The sequence below is a fragment of the Nicotiana attenuata genome, unplaced genomic scaffold (assembly GCF_001879085.1).
Source record: "Nicotiana attenuata strain UT unplaced genomic scaffold, NIATTr2, whole genome shotgun sequence".
Classification (NCBI taxonomy): domain Eukaryota; kingdom Viridiplantae; phylum Streptophyta; class Magnoliopsida; order Solanales; family Solanaceae; genus Nicotiana; species Nicotiana attenuata.
This window is the reverse complement of record NW_017671253.1, coordinates 191,730-195,398: the sequence shown is the minus strand read 5'-3', so window position 1 is coordinate 195,398 and position 3,669 is coordinate 191,730. Positions and strand designations below refer to the sequence as shown.

The 3,669-nt window shown below is 33.3% G+C and overlaps 1 protein-coding gene across 2 annotated transcripts in view; it reads right to left on the bottom strand.

Moving 5' to 3' along the window:
• LOC109207062 (trafficking protein particle complex subunit 8) overlaps positions 1–1,736 on the bottom strand; it is a 36,753-nt gene extending 35,017 nt beyond the window's left edge. For both annotated transcript variants that reach the window (XM_019369942.1, XM_019369944.1), the window contains exons 1-2: positions 1,352–1,736; positions 1,159–1,253 (exon numbers count right to left, since the gene is read on the bottom strand). In XM_019369942.1, the coding sequence (XP_019225487.1) occupies positions 1,159–1,253; positions 1,352–1,511 (255 nt within the window). In that variant the 5' untranslated portion in view covers positions 1,512–1,736. The remainder of the gene's footprint in view (positions 1–1,158; positions 1,254–1,351) is intronic.
• Between the last annotated feature and the right edge of the window lie 1,933 nt (positions 1,737–3,669).

Sequence of the window (3,669 nt, the reverse complement as noted above, 5' to 3'; positions counted from 1 at the left end):
GGTATGGTTTGCTACTGGGTAGGGAGGAGGCAGCCTTTCCTCATCTTCCGGTTCGGATTCCTAAAGTACTGAGAAAGGTATGTTTCTTTACATGGCTAGTTACAAGGGGGTAATTCTAACAGCTAAGAATTTGAGGAAGAGGGTTACATGTGCTAGTTAGTGCTTCATGTGTAAGTGCTCGGATGAAGATGTAGATCACCTTCTTTTACATTGTAAAATTGCATCTTGCTTGTGGTGTAAAGTGTTGGATTGATTTGGTCTTCAGTGGGTAATGCCAGGCACGGTTAAAGAAGTAATGTTCAACCGGAGATTCAGAAGGAGAAGAAGACCCAGAGCTTCGGATGTTGCTCCACTTGCACTAATGTGGATCATTTTGAGAGGAAGAAATAGGAGAGTTTTTGATGGAGTAGAGAAGGACTTTATACATTTGAGGAGTAATCTCTTTTCCCTTATTATGTTTTGGTGCACCCACGAGATTCCTTTAATCATAGAAGATTAGGTGACCTTTGCAGAGGGCCATATTTTTTTGTGAGGCTCTCTTTTTTTAAGTATACTTCCTGTATACAGGTATTTATGCCCTTCATTAATGAAATCTTATTACCTTATTTAAAAAAAAAATGGATGAAGCTTCACAGCAAGTTTTACTAGTTTGTGCAGAACTTCACTTTAACATTTCCCATTAGTAATTGCATCTAAAATCTCTTGTTACTTTGTGTACAATGCTACCTCATAAATTTCCAAAGCTCCACGACTGAAGGTTGTGTGCATCACTTCCAAATCAAGGTGAAGTATTTGATAAAAGTTCTGTGCAATTACTTTATTATTCAGTTATTTAGTAGCTTCTGGTTGAAGTACTACATGAATTTAGTTTTACGACAATAAAGATTGAGAAGCAATGAAATCATTAGCAAATGATTTAGTAGCTTACTGGCTTAATACTCCATTAAAGTAATGTGAAATAAAATTACTACTCCCTATTTCCCATTTTGTTCCACACAATCACTATTTCAAGAATCAATCAAATATTTTTTTCTTTGACAACACTTATCTTCTTCATTTTTTTAAGTACATTTAATTATCCAAAATCCAATTATAGTAGTACTCTTCTGTAAGGAATGAATATATATTGCAATTTTATTTTCAGCTAAGAAAAAGTACCTCAATATTAGGCTGCCGAATATCTGAAGCATAAAACAAGCGCAATTTAAACTTCTTGAGCCTGTAAGGCTGATCACTTGCAGTTCGAACTGGCACTGCATATTCCAATAAAGTAAAGGATTTCACAAACAGTTAATTCTACGAAAAAATTACAATTAAGTTTACATGAAGATTGTATTGAAACGGAGTTGACCGTCAATATTGTTGAAATTGCAGAAAGGAGAAAGCAATTGGATGAAGGAGAGTTGATTTTTTTGAGAAGATTCCTCAACGAGAGGGGTGCGTAGGACCATGACCACTGGAGTGATCTCCTCCAATATCATTCGCCCTAGAGTTGAGTTCGCCGGATCCATCGTCGCCGGTGACTGGATTGCAATGACTCGTGACTCACCGACTCGCTTGATCTCACCGGCTAACTACTACTTTGCTGGGTGTTTATGCTCAGAAGTCAGATCCGGAGCTGTTGTACAAAGAAGTAATGGAAACCTGGGCTACTAGTCCAAACCAACTCTATTTAAAACATGACAAAACGATGCTAAGAGCCCTTAAAATTTTATGCCAAAAATATAATATGGCCATTTTTAACATTCTATTACCCAGTTGCCCCCTCACTTCTTATGCCTCTACGGCCTCCCCTTTTTCTCTTTTTTTTTTGTCTAGAGCCCGTTTGGCTTAGTTGATTTAGAGTAGCTTACAAGCATTAGGTGCTGAAAAGCACTTAAAAGTACTGAAGTTGATTTAAAAAATAAGTAGTTACGTGTTTGGATAGAAGTGCTGAAATTAATAATATGCAGCTAAAGAACTGGTTTCGTTTTAAAAAGAAGTATTTTAGGGATAGAATAGTAAATATTTTGGTCAAACTTAAAGTGCTTATAAGCTGAAATTTGATAAGGTGGGGGAGACCAACTTATAGCTTTTGGCTTATTTTTGGTTTATAAGCATTTAACTTATAAGCACTTTTAATTTTACCAAACGCGTAGATAAGCCAAAAAGTACTTATAAGCCAGTTTGACCAGCTTATAAACTTAGCCAAACACCCTCCTATTCTTTTATTTTTCTTAGTATTTTTTTTTCACTATATCTTTTTCTTTCTAATAACAATTTACACTCTTTTTCAGTTTTTATTTTATTAATTTTAGTTATAGTATTTATTTTATTTCTTTCTTTTTTGTTCTCTCTAGTAATCTCTTTTTTATTTTTATTTTTCTTATCTTAATTTTTTATTATCTTTTTATGTATTTTTTATTTTTCTTAACTTTATTGTTTTTATTAAAAAAATTCATCCAAACTTTTATCACTTTTTTCTACTTTCTTTTTTTCATTATTTTTTTATTTTTTTCTTGTATTACTTTTTTCAGTAAAATTCCTTTGTCCAAAGATTTTATCACTTTTTTTATTTTTTGTAATTAAATCGGTGAATCCTAATATTTTTGTTGGATCACTTTGTTTTACACTATTTTTGAAATTCTTTATTTACTTTATATTATAGATGGTTTTCTTTTATAATTTTTAAATTTATTTTAAGATTTAATAAAAATTATCTCCAATTTTTTATATATATAATTAAATATAATATTAGTGTATTGTGATATATCGTTTAACATATTAGGAACCGCAGTAGACCATGTGTCACGATCCAAAATTCACTATAGGCCGGGATGGCGCCTAACGTCGCCGTCAGGCAAGCCAACGGTTAGAGCCGCTTATTGGGCGGTTATTTACTCTTAACAGTTTGGCTTATCGGTTATCGGCTTTCAAATGTATTAATCTGCTAGCCACCCGATAAGATATCGGGCGGATTGGTATCGGTTTAGCTCTTATCTGGCGGCTATCGGGCAGTTTATCGGCCTAATTCAATCTATATTGCGTGCATTAATTGTTTGCTAACAGCCTAACATACAAATTCATAAATCGAAATTTTATGTCCAATCACCTCGTTCTTGAACTTCCAGTGACATAGCTAAGGCATGAATACATGCTAAAGAACGCGTTCATGCAGTTGGATTGAGCCATTGCCCCTGTTGAAATCATGCTCACTACTGCAACTAAAGTCATGCAAATTTTGATCCCTCTCGATCCCATCTTTTTGTCTTGTGACAGATATGTTTATAATCAATTTTCCCGCACAACAACTAAGGGAAAACAAAGAAAAAAAATAGACTAGTTGCTTTGCTTCTTTGGTGGAGTGGGGGGCTGGAGATTTATACATTTTGCTAGGGGGTGATTATTTGTCTTCTGATTACAGAAGGGAATATATTGGTTAACTAATAAAGATTCATGAGCTAAGATTTCCAATAACGTGTCATTAATTCGGTGTCATTTAATCCGTATAGCATAAGCATTGGCTGATGACCTAACTCCTAGTAATAGAGTAGATAACTTTATTGACTTTGATGGATTATTTAGAAATAAATTTTATATATATATATATATATATATATATATATATATATATATATATATATATATATATATATATATAATCTGCCCCCAAACCGATAAGCCGTTAAT